This window comes from Strongylocentrotus purpuratus, unplaced genomic scaffold (assembly GCF_000002235.5).
Source record: "Strongylocentrotus purpuratus isolate Spur 01 unplaced genomic scaffold, Spur_5.0 spur5_scaffold_6, whole genome shotgun sequence".
Taxonomy (NCBI): Eukaryota; Metazoa; Echinodermata; class Echinoidea; order Camarodonta; family Strongylocentrotidae; genus Strongylocentrotus; species Strongylocentrotus purpuratus.
The window spans coordinates 62,020,909-62,039,708 of NW_022145612.1; the positions used below are offsets into that span (position 1 = coordinate 62,020,909).

An 18,800-nucleotide genomic window follows, 5' to 3' on the forward strand; every position below is an offset into this window, starting at 1 on the left:
TATTAAGGTAGGAGAGGGTGTAAGGCTCTTTAAACATATTAAGGTAGGAGAGGGTGTATGGCCTTTAAACATACTATGGTAGGAGAGGGTGTATGGCCCTTTTAACATATTAAGGTAGGAGAGGGTGTATGGCCCTTTAAACATATTAAGGTAGGAGAGGGTGTATGGCTCTTAAAACATATTAAGGTAGGAGAGGGTGTGAGGCCCTTTCAACATATTAAGGTAGGAGAGGGTGTAAGGCTCTTTAAACATATTAAGGTAGGAGAGGGTGTATGGCCCTTTAAACATATTAAGGTAGGAGAGGGTGTATGGCTCTTTAAACATATTAAGGTAGGAGAGGGTGTGTGGCCCTTTAAACATATTAAGGTAGGAGAGGGTGTAAGGCTCTTTAAACATATTAAGATAGGAGAGGGTGTAAGGCTCTTTAAACATATTAAGGTAGAGGGTGTATGGCCCTTTAAACATATTAAGGTAGGAGAGGGTGTATGGCCCTTTAAACATATTAAGGTAGGAGAGGGTGTATGGCTCTTTAAACATATTAAGGTAGGAGAGAAGTGTTTTAGGGGCTAAATTTTCTAGTGCTTATAATACATCCACAGGAACATCCAAATATATCAACATTTTCAAAAATTACTATCCATCCAAATTTCAAGATTTCCCAAAACTTTGCATTACCTTTAAGCAGAGAAGGGAGTAAAATTCATAAATAATTAGAAAAAGAGTCTGTGAGGCTCTCATTAAACAGGGGATGGTGTAAGCAGTGGCTGATCCAGCGGGGGGGGGGGGGGGGGGGGGGGGGGGGGTCCCCTCCCATGTGGAAAAAACGTGTACAATTTTATCGCTTATTTTATCTTTTATTGGAAATGGGCCCCCTCCCCTGGTGCTCTAGGGGAGAGGGGGGGGGGGAGTGCGCCCCCCCCCCCACTGAGCGAATTATCGGCCGGCCATTTCGCCGCTAAATATTTTCTCACGAATTGGGCCCCCTCCCCTGCCGCCGGCTGGATCCGCCCCTGGGTGTAAGACTCTGCAAGCATCAAATAAGGGGGCGGGGTGGTTTGGGGCTCTTTAAACATTGTTCGAGGAGGGTGTAAGTCTCTTTTAGCATTATATAGGGAAGGGTGTAACACTCTTCGAGCATTAGATAGGGAAGGGTGTAAGGCTCCCGTGGCATCAAGGCAGGGTGTAAGAGTTGATAAGGCTTAGATTGAATAAATCTTCCTGCAGGTATTAGACAGAGGATTGTGTAAGTCTCTGTAAGCACTAGATAATTGACGGTGTAAAACTCTATAAGCATTAGAAAGGGGAGGGTGTAAGGCTCTTGGGGCATCAGTGCAGGGTGAAAGACCTTTTAGAAAGGGGAAGGTTTAAGATTCTTTCTGCTGATATTAGACATGGGGATGGTGTAAGACTTTAAGTAGTAGACGAAATGCCCTGAGCATTAGATGTTGGAGAGTGAAATTAGGCTCTCCAACATATGGGGTGTGTGTATTGTACGTGTTTGTGCGGGTGTGCTCGTATGTGTGTTTGCGGGGTAATCCTATACGTGAGATATGATATGAAAATATATTATTTTATATCAATAATAATGATAATAATAATAATACAGCATTTGTTATGCGTTATCGATCTAGTAAACCATTCTAGTAAACGACCCTTTAAAGGTAATGCAAAGTTTGGGGAAATTTTGAAAATTGGATGGATAGTAATTTTGAAAATTTGATTTATTTGGATGCTCCTGTGGATGTATTATAACCACTAGAAAATTTAGAAAATTTAGCCCCTAAAACTCTTCTTCTTTTTGAGGAATTGAATAATCAAAAAATTACCGATCCTCCCGGTAAATTTCAAACATTTCAAATAGCGCCAATAATGCCATTACATAATAGCTGCGACCATGAAAATCTCAGAATATGCAGTTTCAATATATCATTTCCAAACGGGAATAGTAAATCGGTCAATTGTAGTCAAGAAACATTGTTTTAAAGCTAAAGTAATATCAGTCTTGAGAGGAAGCTATACAACATAAACCGCAACAACGATCATTGAATATTGTACAGTCCAGTCGCATATGCTTCCAATATGTTCATTTGAACCAAATTCATGACCCCATACCAAAACTTTGTATTACCTTTAAGCCTCCATTGCTATTTCAGCCATTATCCCACTAATCATAATGTTGATTAACCCTTTACACTAAATTTCGCTTCAAACTGATTGTCATCAACCGAAAATAAACTTCATGAACTTGAGACCAATAACCACATATCAGCAGGATATGCCCTATTTCTTAACTATATTTGTGTTTTTTCCCCCATGATTCAGGAAACTAAATAAACTCATTAATACTTTTTTGTCAATTATTAAATCAGTCCCTACCCCTAATAGAATCACTTTCACATGTATTTGAAAGCACCTCGTCTTACATTTGAAATGACTCGCGGACAAAGATTATGTTACAATCTTTTTTAACTTCTATTCATTAGAATACTCATTCGAAAAATTCAGAACATTTAAGGTTTTCCATCCCTTTAAACCATAACAATTGGCGGTAGGGCGACTTTAAAAAGGGAAAAGACTGTAGCTTGTATAATTATATATGACTAAGATCTGAACATTTATTTTATTTTACCTGATCAAGGACTCGAAATTTTACAAAGTCATGTGAACGTGATCCAAGTAGTTCCACCCTGTCCACTTCCCACCTCGGTGACAATATGCTAGAGGTCCTTTCAAATCATGTTCGTACCGGAGTTTCCAGAAATCCCTTTTGGGTTAACTTCAGGAAGTGTGACGCAGAGAAAGTGTGTGACACACACATCCAACACGTCGATGATACATCCAGTATAAGGGGTACCTCAATCGTTTAATGTCTATCAGAACATTCCTCAACCCATTATCTATCAACTCTATTTGAAAATAGCACTCTCGTAATTACGGTTGCCTTGCCTAGTTCGCGGCTATTTATCAGAAGTTGTAATTATTTTTGCTATTGGGGTTTCCTTTTCACATTTATACTCGAGAACCGTCTGGCGAGTAATGAGCCTATTAAAATGGAAAGCGTTTTATGTTTTGGAAACTCTTCCACTATTTACATGAGATGAAATTCTGATCCGGTTACAATGAATTCAACTAAGTTGTCTTTTGACAAGAATATCAAAAAATATCTCGATCAATATTTGATTTATGGTTCTTCCCGTCTTGCATGTATCTTACACAAGTATAATGTCTAATATTGCAAGTTTGAACCGTTTCAGAATTCGATGCACGTCCCTTATATCGATATATAATCAATGGCCATTCAATAGAATGTGATCCAAAGCCCAACTATGTCAACCCAGTTCGCATCGTCCATTTATTCATTTTATCCATCATGGTTAAATGTTTTATCCAACATAATCATACGATATTATGTCCACAGACGTAACGGGAAAAGAGGCCGGGGCTGAGTATATTTGGGCAACACCCATAATATTCAGACACTGATGTCCTCTTATACAATGTTCTAGCAGTGAGATTGTTTTCCATATTTTATGTATTTTGATGACGAAATTGTTTTATTTTCTTTCTGTACGCATTATAAAGTGTCAAATACTTCAGAAACTCAGGGGTTGAATATTGGGCTAGGGATATGCAGTCACCCTTCCCCTGACCAGGTACTTACCTATGACTAAGTTTAATGACCATATAGTTTAACCACTTTGAACAAAATCAATTTGTCTAATTCTCTACTAATCAATTGGTCAATTAAGATTCATAGCAATGGACCAAGCGACAATACGAATGAGCCACATAATGTGAGGGCCCTCTCTTCGCCCCCTAGCTGGCTGGCTTGTGCATGATTCGTCATACCATGACCGAAAGCGAGGATATTATAGCCACATAACTAGTGCACTCCCTCATACTCTCCTAGCTTCCTATTCGTATTTGGGTTGCCCCCATCAGTCGGCTTGTGTGAGTAACTATCCTATTGCCCTCAATATCATTTGCAGTTTAATCAAAAGAGACTGGTTGTAAGCTGGATTATTTTGGATGCAGATCGATGTTAAAGTTATCAACTTTACTGGATTATTAGATCATAACATACTGTGTTCATCATGAATTCCACATGTCTTTGTGATCAATTGTGGACATCTACTACTTAAGTGCAGGGAAAGCTGCATTTGGGACCAAATTAATACCTGAAGCAATCGTAATACTAATACGGATACTTGGAACATTGAATTATAGGCTTAGTAGTAGTCAACATAAAGGAAGATGTTGAGCAAACTTCAGTCTTATATGAATGTTGTGACTGCGATACTGTTGGCATTAGCTCTGATTGACCAGAATGTTATAGGACAAACTGACATTGACCCAGTAGGTCCAGGTGTCTGTAATAATTTGGTCAGGTAAGTTTACTTCAGGCTCAAATATGTACATTGCAAACACCAATCTCTTAACTATTCGTCCTATGATGCTCAGCTCTTGTATTTTGTTAAATATATCTATAACCTATGAGTAATAAAATGATTAACACTTCGAGGGGGCGGGAAAGGGTAAAGAGGATCCAACCTTGATAGACCTACGAAGTTGGCATGAATGAGAATTATGTGGATTTTTGAACGAAATTGGTTAACAAAATGATAATCATTAAATCATTAATTAAGAAATTGCTAATGGCACTGAAATAAATGTGAGCCATCTTTTGTGTGTGTCTCTACAAACAAAATTACTTTTTTTCTTCAGAACAACCCTAAAACAGCCCCCCCCCCCTCCCCCAAAAAAGTCATACATTCACCAAATTGTTTCTTTGAGTTTTCTTTCTTGCAATTCAGTTTGTTTCCTTGGTTGTAATGCAGGCCTTAAGATTCAAAATTTATTCATTCCATTCAATAAAAAACATATATGTATATACAAGATATTACAAGTGTAAAAAAGAAAAAAAATACAAGTTATACGAACATCAGAAGGTCACTGATCAATACATTAAAAGGTAAAGAAATCAAATGGAATTTGGGTTACTGCAAAAGTTCAAATAAATTTGAACTTGTCGAGGCTGTGCCAAAGGTTTTAATTAAAATATTTTTGCAATGGATAACTATGTACATAAATAATTTACTGGACAAAAACAAAACAATACAAAACGAAACAAATATATATATATATATATATATATATATATATATATAAGTGAAGAAGGAACAAAACATTGAAATTCTTTTGATCACGTAATATACAGGGGTTACGTACTGGCTAATAAATAAGAGTTGAGTTCCTTTTAAATCCATTAAAATTTCTAGTTTGACATATTTCCTGAGGGAGTGCATTCCAGACAAGAGGCGCAGTATGTTTAAAAGAAAAGGACACAAAGTTTTTTGTACATCTTGAAGAAAAACAAAACAGGGAACAGGCAATGCGGAGATGTAGACATCCGCAGCTAAATATATAACTGTATACATGCATACAGTTAGAAGTAAGGTCTACCGAGTGCACAGGTTTACCTATCGGTGAACAACTCCTTACACACTTCCTAATTCAATATCCCTTCTTGATTCGAATTCGACCTCTCCTCAAATTTGACTGAAGTGCTAATGCTGATTTAGTTAGCCAATATTACGTGAAGCAACCTCAATTTTAGGATGTAGGAAAGACGAGAGATATTAAACTGATTATTTAATGAGAATTTTGATCATGTTCACTTGTGTCCTACAATTCTTTGCACCGGGATATATGCAACAGGGAAGTCTGCCAATATCTTGTCATGGCTTGCTATCCCCATTCACCTAATCCAAATAAGATCGCTGTCAATATGTTAAATAAATATACATTTATATATATTTCACATCACTTGGCGTGTGTGGATGTGAGTGTTTACTCGTTCAATATAGAGAAAAGAGTATTATAAATAGAGAATGGCATTCTGAAGTGACCAAAATGTAGTTTTTAAATCAATCGTTCATAAAGAGGATAACTCTCTACTTTGACAAAAGCGATTTAATAATCCAAAATCTTCATCAGCACTGTATGCCTATAAGGCTACAATGACATCATTTAGTAATTAATTTCAAAGCAATGATTTGACAGTAACGGCAAAACAGAATTAATGTGATTAATTAAGAAAAGAAAATCGAGCTTGCTAGATAAAGCGATCGAGTTATTTTGCTGCTTTGCAATGGAGAGCATTGATTATTATTAGTGGCCAGAGCGGCTTCTCCATGTTAGCCGGAGATGATTTAATTGGAGAGTGATGAATGAGAAGTAAGAATCATAATTATGTCGTGTGTCAAGTAATTAATGATAGGAAGTCAGACACTGACCTCAATCAGCATGGTAAATACAAAATAAGGCTAGTAACAACAAAAAATATGGTTCAAAATGTAAACAAGATAGATGGATACCATATATATATGCTATATAATATATATATATATATATATATATATACACCTTTTCTATAGTTATAATAATAATAATAATACGAAAAATGTATATAGCGCTTGTGACATAAATTTTCAAAGCGCTCTACACAAATCAAGATTACTTCAAGAAAAATAAATAATAGAATTAACATTACTTAAATTACCAAGAGGATCAAACATTACTAGCATTACTAAAGAAATCAGCATAACATGTAAATTCCTTGGAAAGTTAAAATATTACATGTGTATCATTATATTAATAATAGTAACAAGTTAAAAGACATATTGTAGGCATTGTAATACTAATTCAAACTTATTTAATAGTTATTTCGGTTATAGTATAGTACTCGGCAACATCAAGATTCCCCAATGACTATATACATTTTCTTTCTTGTACACGTATGAATCAAAATCATCACCATAATAATGATTATGGATAATCTAGGCTTCAGGACTACAACTTTCCACAATTGATGTACCTTCTGGTATTTATGTTGAATTAATGTGAGAATGCTTTTGAAGATTGAATGTTTGATATTATTTTAAAAAGGTGGCACAATGAGCGAGTTTATTTTCGTTAGGTTAATGGATTTTCATGCAATTTCTAACATATCACAGATCAATTTCGCGAATCATTACTCAAGTTCGAATGACTTGGCATGCCTTTGTAAGTTATGTAGATCTTTAACTTGAATGAAATGTTCATTTAACTTTATTTGTGCATTCGAAGGTCCATTAAAGGTCAGAATGGTTTAAAATCAAGTTAGAGTGATTTTTTTGTTCGATTTTTGGCGGAATGTAAGTAAACAAATTTTATCAATGATTCTCCAATCCTTAAAGTAATTTAGAAAAATAACAGCTGTTAACCAACCTATACTGTCTTTCAATTTGATAGGAAATCCATTACCTTTAAAAGCCCCACTGCACTAAGTATAGCTCCTTTAATTTCCTCAAACAAAATGTCAATGTGCCTTACAGAGTGTGCTGCCTGCTCAGTCATCCTACTATTATGTTTACGGTCACACTTTAAACAAACAAAAAAGAGCTATTAAGGGGTGTGTACTTTCAATAATTAATAATTCCAATTAAAACTTCTTTTCTTTTTAAACCATAATGAAACAAACATATTTTTTAACAATGATTAGGTTTCTGTCTCTCGCAATTAAGGCTGCTTGAAATCAGTTATGCATAGTCATGTAAAAGAGAAAACAGTTTTTTTGTCAATGATGTGTACATTGTCCAAAGTGTAATGTGGGATTATTGAATAACTTATTCCTATATCTGGGTTTCATTTTTATTCAGGAGACACCCTGCATATCCCATTCTCCAACCCCTCCCCGCGCAGCCTCACACTACACACACACACACACACACACACACACACACAGTGTACTCAGATCCCTATTTACCTCTGCGAAGATTAAGGATGAGACAGAAAAAAGGAGGAAGAGAAATACAAGAATGACACGCAGAACAGACAAATAAGGGGGGGGGGGTGAAGAAGAAGAAGGGGAAAACATAGACGTTAGATCACTTAGCTATCGTTCACATATCGAATGACAAATCTTTTAGCTGTGCGGCATTATTGGATTCAAGATGTGTAAAGCTAAGATTGTACTAACAGAAAGCTTTCCCACCAGATGTTTCCTTCAGAAAACGAATGCATAATGCAAGTGCATAATTCTTAGTCTAAGGCCACTTTAGAAAGAAACGCTCATGCTTAGACATGGTGTATATACTGTCATGTATGCAGAAAAGTGTCAATAATCAGGCAGCTATTAGTGATCGACTTTTAATCTAAATAGGCCGTATGACCATTCACTTGATCTATTTATGGCATGGTCGCGTGACAGGAGTCAGGGGATGACCTGCTTCCATTGAAGATACCAATCAAATTAATATGAATTTACTGTCTTGAGTTTCTCCTATATACGCTGAAAGTATGGAGAAATATCCTCATATTTAAGGAAATTTTGTGGGTGGCATATACCATTTAAGGTTCGCTAAAAAGAAAAGACCCTCATGGGCGTACAAATGGTAAAAAGCTAGGCTTGGGATGTATTGCAAGAGAATGCCTAAGCGCATTCGTGAATTGACTTTGTACATTTTTATTTCACTTTGTTCAAATGCCACTAATCTTAACATGATGACGTAATTTTCGTCAGCATGTCATTTCTACAAATTTCAAACATTCAAATCGAATCTCTATGGGTTGTGTACAACAATACGCAAGACTGTAAAATAAAAAGAAAACGAAGGGGTCAACGTTTTTATTTATGTTACACTAATAAGTTTTGCTTTAAAACTTTACTTTATCTTGGTTGAATAATATTATTAAAGTAATACCAATTTGTTCGTATATTTTAAAACATTTTCAATTTACAACTTTTATTGCTCTGCAATAGGCTTGTAAATGTATTTTTAATGTAGCGTAGTGTAGTGTCCATCATTCACGAATTAGGCAATTAGTATTTGGATATTTAATAGCGTATATCCTCTCTGATAAATTTACATTTGTTTATATCAGAAATATGCTTTTATTTAAGATTCAAAATTGATTCTTTTGTACCGTGCTTAAGGCTAACATTGTACCATACAGAATTGACAAGTAGATCACATCCGTCTTTTTACCCCGTATGATGCCTCATGCATGCACACGATGACTCACACCTGTTTCTATCTACCTGCCAAGATTAAATTTTTAGCATATCACGATCATATCGTCAAGTGACAAATCTAGCCCAAGCACGTTTACATCATTGCATTTATTGGAAGGGATTTAAAGATATTCGGTTGATCAAGTTGCAGTCGGCTATCCAAAGTGCATTAACTAGCTTTATACTCTGAAAAATGTCTCCAGAAGGTATAATTCATGATTTCTAAACTTTCTGTCAACATTCATTAAAAAAAAAGTGAATTGCAATTCGTAACTGATATCTATAAATGTATGTTCTTCTCATACTTTGAATGGCCAACCCTGAAGAAGTGACCGAGGATTACAGGATCTATACCTCTCCTCGTATCATGATGATGTTGATGATGATGGCTAAGAATATCATTTTGAAATTATGCATGTATATATCGATTCTTGTATACATAATGTGAACGATATTATTTGATAAAGAATCCCTGTATATCAATAATGTTTTTGTTATATGTAAACAGACCATCGCACACATTACGATACAAATACAACTGAATGTATATCAAAGTGCAAGATTGGTAGATACGAAGATTAAAAAATGTATATTCTTTCGAATGGAGGTCCAAAATGGTCATCTAAATAGCCATGTATGTAGGGATATTATCTTGAGAGAAGCTAGACCCGAACTGGACCATCTTACCAATAAGCTGAAATATATCAGTAACCGCCTTTATTTCCGTGTCACAAATTGCATCTAAATTATTTTTTCAAGGAAGTTTATATTGTGCTACAAATTCATAACCTAGTAATCCATAACGTTACCCTCATTGATCGATAACTCTCAAGGTGATAATAATAATATGCAGTTTTTGTATAGCGCATATCACATTATGACATAACGTCTCTAAGTCTATGCGCTTTAAAAAGGACTTTGGATATTATTAGGCCTACCCCGGCTTTATAATGTGACCTGTCATAGCTAAGATTTGGTAGTATGAGTAATTGATAAAAGTAAGCTTATGCTCCAGGTTTGTCATATCCACATGCAGGTAAATTACATTGCGCTTCAAATTTGTTTTGTTTATGCACTGTTCCTACTATGTATGATATCTCAATGTAACCCACTGAATTTTATTATCTGTAAACAATTATTTTACATCGTGAATAAACAAAACAAACAAACCTCAAAGTTGAAAATATGCATCTAGATTCACTACTCATGGATACTCATGATACTCTGATAATAATGAGGGTAAATTGGGATTTATCCACATCAACAAAAGAGTGTTTAGAAAATTAATAATGTGTTTAAACTACTGGGTGAAAATAGACAACAAAATTCCCCTTAAATTTGAAAATTAATTTTACAAACTCCTCTCCACACACTTGTAGTCACCTCGTTTTCTCTTGTAAATGACCAGTTGAAAACATGTTAAGGACCTCGCATGAATGATTGCTTGGTGTCTACTGTAGGCTTACCAACGGTAAAAAAGAACCACTAAATTTACTTAATACATTTCCACCTTCATAAGACCTATATGATTTGACACATTGCTGTTTAGTGTATTGCACACCACCCATGTGAATCATTTGCATATAAAATCATTGTTATAAACATGTAACATATATTAATAATAATAATAATAATCCGGTTTTTTATATAGCGCTCAATACACCGATCCAACGATGGGGGGTAATCAATCCTCACATTTGCCAATGTATAGGCCTATATACGGAAATTCAGCTTTAGCGCTCTTATCAGAACATATAAACGTAAGTTATAATACAAAATATACAAACAATAATAACTTCATGTATACATAATACATATAATAACGAAACTTAATATATATATATATATATATATATATATGTATATATATATAAGAGTTTTTAAGACATGCTATAAAAGAATAGAGAGATGAACAATGCCTTATTGAATTTGGTAAGGAAATGAAATGAAATGATTGTGACAATATGATTTATTTTGGATAAAGTTTATACATCTTTTCAGAACTTTATTGAAGGATCTGTAAAGGCATAGAAATTGATATATAGACTATAATATATTTATAAAATTATAGAAATATGAATATACCTCAAAGGTATACCAACACTTGTAGTGCATGCAAGACAGCTGTGGATTCCGCGCATAGAACCAAGACCCTTGAGAGAAGTCTTTCTTGTCTAGACAGGATGAGTTCAAAATGGCGTTTACAGGAAGGAAGCTATCATTGCAAAACCCGCCTTAAATCATATCTGCACTAGTTTGGCCAGGGGGGATTAGACCTCCCTGCATGGTCACTGACAGGTGGTTATCTCATCAAATCAGCATTCAATTAACATAAGAAAAAGGGGACCATGGGGGACTAATGGTCACCGATTAGGCATTGTTTGTTAAATAGAGGGCGCAAGTAGCTATAAGTTGTGCAGTGGGGCTTAAATAAAGCTTTTGCGTAGTGTCAGGGCACGGGGAAAATGATATGTAGATAATTATATATAAAACACATTTTTTAAAACTTTTTACAATCTTACATTTAAGCGAGCAAGGAAAAGAAAACAGTACGTATAGGCTATGCATATCCATTGTGAGTGTCTTTAGCCGAGTTTCCATGTTATAGTCGCTTTCGAGAGAAAGAAGTAAAAATAACTCGCATGGTCGGAAGGGAACAATTTGGTTTTGTCAAGGATGCGAGCACAAGAAATGCAATATTTGTGGTTAGAAATATAACGGAGAGAGAGAGCAGTCGAAATGCAGAAGGATGTGTAAATGTGAAACTGAAAGAAGAGATTATTAAACAAGTCTCCTCATTTAACTGCCTCGGCAGCATGATCACCGAGGATGCCAGATGTGAGACAGAGATCAAGAGAAGGAGAGCTCTCGCTAAATCTGCGTTTTCAAAGTTAGGCAAATTTTTGAAAAATCGCACAATGGGTATGAGGACCAGAATAAGAGTACTGAATTGTTACATCTACCCAGTACTTATGAAACGTTAGTCTCTGATACTAAAAAAGCGTTTGGAAAGTTGCGAAATGTGATTTTTAAGAAGAATGATGAAAATTCCTTGGACTGACAAAGTTAGTGATAAGGAAGTTATTAGAAGAGCAGGAGTACAAAGGAAAATGATAAGTGAGATGTTGATTAGGCAGTTGAAGTTCATGGGTCACATTGCACGTAAAGAAGGCCTAGAGAATCTTGCTTTGACAGGGAAATTGTGGGAAGGAGGAGTAGGGAAGAAAGAGGATACTTTGGATGGACAGTCTGCAGAAATTGTTAAAAGAGAGAGAGAGAGGAATGAAAGAACTGGGAGTGGTGCTAATAGAGAAGGCTAGGAGCCGAGGGGTGTGGAACAAAGTCAATCGATATGGCACCTAGAGAGAGGGAGAGAGAGAGAGAGAGAGAGAGAGAGTCGCTGATTCTAAGAAATATACCAATTCACCATTAACTTGCAGGTAATCATGGTCAGAGAGACAGCTCATGGGATGGTTGGAGCGGCATCCAGTTTTACAAATATAGATTTTGACGTCGTTAATATTTAAAAAAAAACTTTGCCAGAGGAGAGGGGAGGGGGGCGCCAACTGGGGTCCGCTCGCTATTCATAAGGACCGCTCTTCATAGTTTGAGAAAAGGGTCATTATTCATAGGGGTCATTATTCATAAGGACCGCTATTCAAAATTAAAGAGGAGCGTCGCTATTCATATTATGAGGAGAGGGTCCCTATTCATAATTGAAGAAGAGGGTCGCTATTCATGACAGGAGAAGAGGGTCGCTATTCATGCTATCCGTACTGTGAATAGTGACTCTGGTTTCGTATTATGAATAGCGGTCCTTAAGATTAAGGACCTTCAACATGAATTATGAATAGCGACCCTCATCTCACATTATGAACAGTGGTCCTTATTTATAACGGCCCTTAAGCCTTTATGAAAAGTGACCCCCTTTCCGTTTATGATTTGCGGTCCTTATGACTAGCGAGGTTACCATCATCAAGGGCAGGAATCAAATTCGAATTAAGAGTTTAATGTTGTTTTTACTCTTGAACGAAATTTGATGGATATCAATCTACTGCATACACGTACACTGGGAAGAGTTCGATAGGGGTAGCGGAGAAAGTTTCTAGACAATCCACTGCATACACACCGGGATGAATAGGGATACCTAAGAAAGCTTGGGATTTGAGATCCTACAAGGTATATAATGTTCTCATTTTTAAAGTTGAATGGGTTTCCCCTCCCATCCCGGGAAATAAAATGAGATAGAATAAAACTGTTTAGAACTTGTCCACTTTCCAAGACACCGGTCGGTGATAAACTTTAGTTGATAAGTACACAATCAATTGCTAAGATTAAACACATATTTATTTGTTTGCTCTTCTCTCGCTTGCAGTCGGATGGACACAGTTGTTACATCAACAATGCAGAGCAGAATAGTTCCATATAACGGAGACTGTTCATGGCTCCACCATAATGCAGGATGTGTAGTGTACAAGTAAGTTTATTTTTTTTTGTAATTAATAAGGTCTCTACATAGTGAAATTTATAAATTATTCTTCGACCGGGCAGTTCTGCCTTTCTCCGTTTAAGTGAGCATGCATAGCTCCGGCAATTATTTCGCGGTAATTCCTTAACACGAATTTAATCCCAGTTATTTCTGATTTGTATTGCCGTCTTTTGGATAAAGAATATAGGTTGTGTCCGTTACAAGCAACAAATTCTATTACGTTCGAGCCTACATAGCAATATTTTGTATTCTTTTTTTTTGCTTTAAATATGAGAACATGTTTTCTCTAAAAACGAATAGGTTTATTGGCATATCTTGAATTTTCTGGACGATGGGGGAAGGGATGTTGGCTTGGGCCTCTTGGTCCGCCATTCTGGTTTGTGAAAATCTCACTGGCTTTATGATAGTTTTCCAATTACCAAAGAGAAAAGAGGAAAGATGAGAAGAGAAAAGGAAGGGGTTCTCGCACTAAAGTGACGGAAAGGGGCGATTGATTACGCTGTCTTCTAATAATTAGCTGCTATAAATGATATTGATAATACAAGTAAGGTACCTTTAAAGCGCACTCGCTGACGACATAAGTTACTCTAGGCGCTACAATAGTTATCTGTAAATATCAATCACTTATAAATAAATGTATCAGAAGTGGAAAGGGTGCTTATGAGGGTTTACATATTATCTTCCAAGGTATGAGGTTATACGATTGCAGATTCGAACAACCTGACGACTAGTATAGCTACGTATCTAAGGTTTAACAAATTGTTATTAATGTGATCTTCCCATGACTGGAGTATATACACACAGCAAATGACGATTACAACACATTTAATCATGAGTCAAATCAAGATCAAGAACGCATTTCATTGAATAACTGAAGTTATTTTGAATGTACATTAATTCTTACATATTATTTGCAGAGTAACATTTCAACCAGTATACAGGATAACTACGAAGTTGATTTACGATACGGAATTTAAATGCTGTCATGGTTGGAGGAGAGTTGGTCAGAAGTGTGAAAGAGGTATGATCTTAGATCATTCACAAGTATTTCCTCGTTTCATTAATATTGACCTTTCATTATACATGCAATTAAGTCTTTCCTAATATAATTATTTTCGTTTTATGCGTAACTTTGATGACTATTACATTCACAGGTACTCTCACCCATAATAATCTTAATAATTCAATGGTCATCGGGTAAATCTTCATAGATTTTTGAAGAACATTTCCATTAAAAATTTCAAGTTATTACCTAATTTGATAACAGATGACAGACGTTATGACTGGCAAAATCATCTATAAAGTTTGAAATATCACTAACTGAAAGGCAAAATCTTGTCTCAGAAGTTCAGCGAATAATGCTTCTGTTTTGCTATGCGGATGTTTCTCAAAGTGGAAACACAATCCTACTTTAGAAATGCTTTTACGAGGTGGATCATCATTGTATTTGTATTTTTCGAGCTCAAATACGCTGGAAGTGCTCCTTTTGATTTTTAGAAACCTTCGCATGACGTGATTACATGAAATCAAATTGAATTGTATCAAATCAAATAGGCAATGAGGGACTTCTACTGGAATTAGACCAACAGGAGATCGTAGTTATGGATGTAGGCCTGTCACAAACAAAAATCATCCAATCATCTCTCAATTCATAAGGTCCGGGAAGGAAAGGACAATATCTCTTTTGTGTAGTGGCGTCGGGAATTCGAACTTTAAATAAATTCATTTTACACAATCATAATAATGTCTATTCATTTATTTGGACCTAATTTCATGAATGTCCGAATACTCCTGTTCAACAAACTGTTATGACTTGTCACGATTAAGTCTACCCTTTGTACAGTCTTCCTCAGTATTGATTACTAATCAAATGTTTCATATTGATGGAATTAGAATTACTTTTGAAGGATTTTTAAATAAAAGAATTTAAAAAAGGTATTTCTCATTATTACCTTCCCCATAGTTCACATAAGCGTGTCAGAACCTCCGCAAGGCCCGCTCGGACCCGAAGTGCCCAGATATCCATTTCAGCCTGGCCTAGGTGGAAGAGGACAAAGGAAAAGTCCTGGAATAGGCCAGAGAGGATTTGGACCTGGTGCATTCAAACCAAGGCCCGGATTTGGTCCACCAAAGGCAACCCCATCGGAAAGCCCAGGTAATGGGCGTGGACCAGGCGGGGGACCACAATTCAATCCAAGGCCTGGATTTAGACCAGGAACTGATGGAGGGTTTGGGCCAAGAACAGAAACAGGAGTTGGCGGTGGTGGACCTAGTGTTGGAACAGATCCTGGATATGGATTTCGTGTTACACAGATTCCTGAATACCCTGGTGGACCACATTATCCTCAAGGTCCTCAAGGTCCTCAGTATGGAGGGCCACCATTGACACCAAATCCCCCTGGATCTCGCGGTCATAATGGGGTTAATGCTGGCAGGGGGCAACCAAATAATGCAGGTCCAGGAAATGGCGTTAAACCAGGTGTAAATCCGGGTAGATTCCCAGATCGAGCAAAAGGGCAAGGACCTGCAGAAGAAGATAAAAATGGAAGTGGACATTTGAACACGAAGACATCAGGTGGAAGTACTAGCGTTGTAACCATTATGGGTGCTCTACTTGGTGTCTTTGGAATATTTGGAGCCGGTGCTATATTAATGATGTACCTTAGTAGGAGACGAGATTCATCAGGACGAGGGAGTGTTCGACTCAGAAGGTCCTCATTGAGGTGAGTAGGAGACAGAGGGAGATTCATAATAACTGAACTATTTGGATAGCCCCTATCGAAATGATGATTACTACTTCTATACTAATGATAATAATACTAGCAATAGTATTAATAATATTGATGGTAATAACAATAATGATGATAGTGAGAAAAGTAATGATCATTAGCTTTGAAGGCCTTGTGATCCATTCCAATAGAAATTAACGAAATGCTGCAGCGGCGCACGAAACGTCGTGATCTTTCTTGCGAGACAAACAAATATCACTAGCGATATTATTTTTGATACTACATCCGCAATGAGTAATATATTTAGCAAAGAGACTTTATTTAGTAGTATTAATCGTCGTAAAAGATAAACACGCAAAAAAAGTACCATGGGTATATTTCTCAGCTTTTAAGAGCAATCAAAATAGGGTTAAATAATTTACATTGAAGTTACAGAAGATTTATGGACAGGTCATTGACCTTTGACCTGTACATATAGATGTTAGTTTTAATCAAACTATGCATGCCTCTGTTTCTTTTGATTTCTTTCAGAGACGCGGCAGGACGTGATTCAGCTGAGGCGCACAAATCATGGAAATTCTCGATTTATCAGTTCCGTCTGCAATGATGTATATTCAGTCGGTTGGATTTAGTTGAGTCAATAAAGTTATAATAGTTCCCTTCCTTTAAGTTCATAATATATTGTAGAAATGTGTTCTGTTCAAATAGAATTATACCGCAGAGACGGATGTGTAGGGATGAAGTCCCGGGCCTTCACAAAAGTATCTTCTATACGGGGTGTCTCTAAGAAATGAAATTAGTAATTAGCTATCCTCAATGAAATCGCAGGTAATTCATTTATAATGCTGAAATAGCATCTCTTAAACTATGTGTGAATTCTGACACAAGGATCTAACTCAAATTACAAAGATTTGAATGTTTTAGTTACACATGCCATTTTTCAAATCTATTCTCAGAGGATTTATGAACATTGCTTAACATGTCCTTTATCTTTTTCTACATAATTCAATTTGATTTTAATTGACCGTTATATCTCCATAAAACAGACACTAAAGACATTAATTTGTCGTAATTTTTGGTTTAAAATAGTTATATTGACATTCATCTTGATTGTAAATACCCCTCAGGTAATAAGAATTGGAGTTAATTTGAGGTAATAAACATTTTGTTGTTTTAGCGTAGATCCTTGTACCATTCAATTAAATATTAGAACGTACTAAAATATTTCTTACGAAATTTCATTGAAAATGGTCAATCAGTTTTCAAGATGCTAATCAAACTCTCTTTCCATTTCATGGGACACGTACCCCGTATAGAAATCTAACAGTCGCGAGCGAAACGACTGTGCAATATTTTTGACAATTTTTAGTATAGTGAAATTAGAAAGATTACAGGACCCGGCACCCCGCTGCCCGAATATGAGGGTACTCGGGATATTCTCGCTTCCCAAATAATCATTTGAGCACCTCGCTGCCAGAATTTGAGGTAGTGGTTGCCCGAAGATCGGTAATTTTAAAGTCCTCGCCTCCTACGTATTAATAATACATTATGATATTCAGGCGCGTACGCAGGATTTTTTCAAGGGGGGGGGGGGGGGGGTTTAACATTTTTAAATCGGGCCGAAAATTTCGCATCGACTCAGCCAGCCGCTGAATAAGCGGGGGGGGGGGGGGGGGGGTTAAGAGGACACTTTTTTTTTTTTTTTGGTCTCGAAATTTGAAAAATTGACATTTTGCTCCGATGGGGGGAGGGGGTAAGGTCGCCTTTTTTAGGTCAGCCATGGGAATAATTTTTAATTTTTTTTTTTTTTTTTTTTTATTATTAGAAAAAAAAGGAAAAAAAACCCAAAGGGGGGGGGGGGGGGTTTAGGGGGTTTATACACATAAAAATACCAAAGGGGGGGGGGGGGGTTTAACCCCCCAAACATCCCCCCTGCGTACGCGCCTGATGATAATAAGTATTTCTATAGCGCCGTCTATCTATAGATATTCTATTCCGAGGCGCACTAAGTATTACTATTACCCCAGCCCCCCCCTTCCCCCCCCCCCCCCCACTCCGGGATCGCATTCATGTTCCCAAAATCTCCGGTAAAGGGGTACTTTTTACACACACACACACACAAATCGGCCCGTATTGATTTTTTACACCGGACTGTTAGAACTCCGAATATTGGATAGTGTTGGACAATACCCCAAATCAATGATAAAAACATTTTCCCGAATCATTTCCCTAAGTTGGGCTCACTCTGATGAACATCATCAGATGAAAGCAGTAAATTACATTTCTGAAAATTAGTAGCGATGTGCAATACTAAGGAAAAATGAAATGTTTTTTTTTTATATTATGAGCACAGAAGAGAAAGAGAAATAGAGATATGGGGATCTTTGATAACGAAGTAAAAAAAAAAAAAAATTTTGATGACGATAATCTTGAGTTTTTCCTTTCCTCCGTCCTCATGTTTGGCGTACTCAACACCAAAACAAAATGTAGTCTTGTGTAAGTGCTTAATAAATTGTCATACCATTAT

General features: G+C 36.4%; 1 protein-coding gene across 1 annotated transcript; it reads left to right on the forward strand.

Annotated features, from left to right (window-relative positions):
• The first annotated feature begins 3,467 nt into the window (after positions 1–3,467).
• LOC100891544 (translation initiation factor IF-2) lies at positions 3,468–17,855 on the forward strand. Its single transcript, XM_003728471.3, has 5 exons — positions 3,468–4,388; positions 13,431–13,532; positions 14,462–14,565; positions 15,508–16,267; positions 16,805–17,855. Exons 1-5 carry the CDS (start codon positions 4,255–4,257, stop codon positions 16,878–16,880), a joined length of 1,176 nt encoding a protein of 391 aa, XP_003728519.1. The 5' UTR covers positions 3,468–4,254; the 3' UTR covers positions 16,881–17,855.
• The last annotated feature ends 945 nt before the right edge of the window (positions 17,856–18,800 follow it).

What these genes read in the sequence shown, in the direction of transcription:
- LOC100891544 (XM_003728471.3), top strand. Translation starts at nt 4,255, where the DNA reads ATGTTGAGCAAACTTCAGTCTTATATGAATGTTGTGACTGCGATACTG. An exon ending in GTCTGTAATAATTTGGTCAG is followed by an intron (nt 4,389 to 13,430) that starts GTAAGTTTACTT and finishes TCTCGCTTGCAG; the next exon opens with TCGGATGGACACAGTTGTTA. An exon ending in GCAGGATGTGTAGTGTACAA is followed by an intron (nt 13,533 to 14,461) that starts GTAAGTTTATTT and finishes TATTATTTGCAG; the next exon opens with AGTAACATTTCAACCAGTAT.